Below are 2,500 nucleotides of genomic sequence, written 5' to 3' on the forward strand. Positions count from 1 at the left end.
GCCAACGTGGAAGGTGCCAGGCACCAGAAATAATAGGAAAAGTACTAGCCCTGAAAACAGAATAAACAGGTGATATCTCATTCTGCCCATGCTATCACTACGGCCAGGAACATGACATTCTGACCCTGTTGATATTCCATCCTATGTGCAGCCATACAGGCGCCTAAGGAACTAGGGAGTGAAACAATGGCATGCACCTCTCCACGTCTCTACTATACACAAAAGTAACACATAAGTAACACCGATGGACACATCAGAATACATACAGAAATACCCCAAATTCCTACACTTCGCTATTTCAATGTATGGCAACTTTCACTTTTACTCCACTACATTTCCTAGATAAAATGTATACTTTTACTCCGTTATATTTCCACTAAGCATCTTCGTTACTCGTTACTAAAACATACAATTAGAAGAAATGTGTGCGATTGCAATAAGGGAGGTTTGGCGAATCACTGCTCCTAGATTGCATTACCCACGCTCCGCACGCCGCGCACTCTATTTTTCTTTCTTTCTGTTTTTGTTAACTTGTGGAATAGTGGAAAATGTTTTGTTAACTTCTCAGTTGAAGTGAATTATTATATAACCTTTACACATTTGTTGAACCATGGTACTAATAAAAACTACAGGATAGTAAGAGCTGAAATGTTGCTTCATTTATCCAATTTCCACCACTATGGAAAACGTGGGCCGATCTTGGGCCTGAAACTCCTGGGCACTAAATTCTGGCAACTTTGAAAACCAGCTTCTTTTCAAGATGAACAGACACCTTTTCAGTTTCAACTAATGACTGGCATATTAGTAGCTGCTGGACATAGGTGGCCTGTGTGTGTGTGTGAGAGTGAGATGGTGACCTGGGGAGTACGCCCTAGAAATGCTCATTCCACATGACCAAAATGGTCTCCCTACCAGCAGGTCATTTTTTTTTAAAGAAATAAGTTATTTATTTTTCATTTTTACCTGAAGTTCATACAAAAGTGAAATTTCTGTTTGTTTTTTTCTTTGATGTCAGCTCTAAAAATATGCTTAAGAGAATTATGCCTGAAAAGTCCTAGGAAAGAATGTGATTTTGGTTTGATGAGTGAGATTAAGAAGATATGGGAATATATATGAATATGCTTTATGCTTTACTATAAGAAAGCCAAAATAAAGTTCATAATAAAAGTTCAAAATAAAACCGCTTACTTTTTACTTTTACTCCAAATACTTAAGTACATTAAATATCAGAAAATTACTTTTGATACTTAAGTACAGTATATATCAGATACTTTAAGACTTTTACTTAAGTAGTATTCTAAAAGGTAACTTTCACTTCTACCAAAGTCTTTTTCTAGTACGATACTTGTACTTTTACTCAAGTATTGCTTTCTAGTACTTTATACAACACTGATTATCTCCCTGCTCGTTGACATCTTATCATGTATGGTATCATTTCATGATCGCTAAACGTTTCTTTTCTTTTTTATGTTGTCATCAGTTAACTTCATTCAACTGCGCTTGTATAACCTCTGCCATTCAGTTGTGGACGTTCGTAAATTGTGCTTATGGGCGGAGAAAGGCAGAGAAAGGCGCAGTTTACACTAGTTTGATAAATACGACGGAAACTTGGGTCTGACAGTGTTCGCAATCTGCGGTTTGTCCATGACACTGATAACGCTACATTCGCAAATGTACGTACATCTGGCCCTATATGAGGCTGTTGTGGTGGTTAGAAGCCTGACTATTTCTGTTAGTTTTAGACAAATTGCGTACCCCCTTAGCACTCAATGGGTACCCAGAGTGTTGATAAAAAGGGGGATTTCTACATGGTGTACAGGATATATATCCTGTTTCCCTCCTTTTTAAAGCATCCGTCATGCCACTCTTCCCTTTCTTTCTCCTTCCGCTCTCTCTCCAGTAAATGACCACTGGTTCTCTCCCCTGGAGCTGATCAAAGGGTGAAAATGGCAATCAGTAATCAGTTTAGACTCACCGGCTCACATTCTCCTGATCAATCTGAATTTCTCTCCTTCCCCCCCCTCTCTCTCTCTCTCTCTCTCTCTCTCTCTCCCAGATGTCTCTCCGTCTGACAGTGACAAGGCCAGTTCTGAGGACAGAGCCAGTCTAAAGGTGTGTAATCAGACATCATTCATCATGTGTAGAGTGCATATGGAATGATTCCTCCTTTCTTTCCTCTTTCCATTCATCCTTTCATTCCTCTTTTCATTCCTCTTTCCATTCCTCCTTCCATTCCTTCTTTCATTCCTTCTTTCTCTCCTTTCACTCATTTCAACCTCCTCCTGTTGTTTTTAACCTCTGTCATTATCTCTCTCTCCCCCTCTCTCCTTCCTTCTTTCTCCCTCTATCCCTCTCTCTTTTTACTCGTTCGCTCTTCTCTTTGCATATTTCCATCTCTTCATCTTTCTCTGAGATTTGCTATTCCTGTCTTTTATCCCCCCCTCTCTCTGCATGTCTTCCCACTTTATCACTCTTCTCCTCTTCATCCTTTCTTTTTTGT

The 2,500-nt window shown here is 39.4% G+C and overlaps 1 protein-coding gene across 1 annotated transcript in view; it reads left to right on the forward strand.

The window, feature by feature from the left end:
- The window catches only part of LOC143138701 (SH3 and cysteine-rich domain-containing protein 2-like), a 47,089-nt gene that overhangs the window by 32,165 nt on the left and 12,424 nt on the right, over window positions 1-2,500 (forward strand). The window contains exon 7 of the mRNA XM_076299120.1: window positions 2,057-2,145. Coding sequence (XP_076155235.1) covers window positions 2,057-2,145 — 89 coding nt within the window. The remainder of the gene's footprint in view (window positions 1-2,056; window positions 2,146-2,500) is intronic.

The sequence above is a fragment of the Alosa pseudoharengus genome, unplaced genomic scaffold (assembly GCF_046254945.1).
Source record: "Alosa pseudoharengus isolate Yale_2024_CS ecotype anadromous, Long Island Sound unplaced genomic scaffold, YU_APseudo_1.1 YU_APseudo_1.1_scf_21, whole genome shotgun sequence".
NCBI lineage: Eukaryota > Metazoa > Chordata > Actinopteri > Clupeiformes > Clupeidae > Alosa > Alosa pseudoharengus.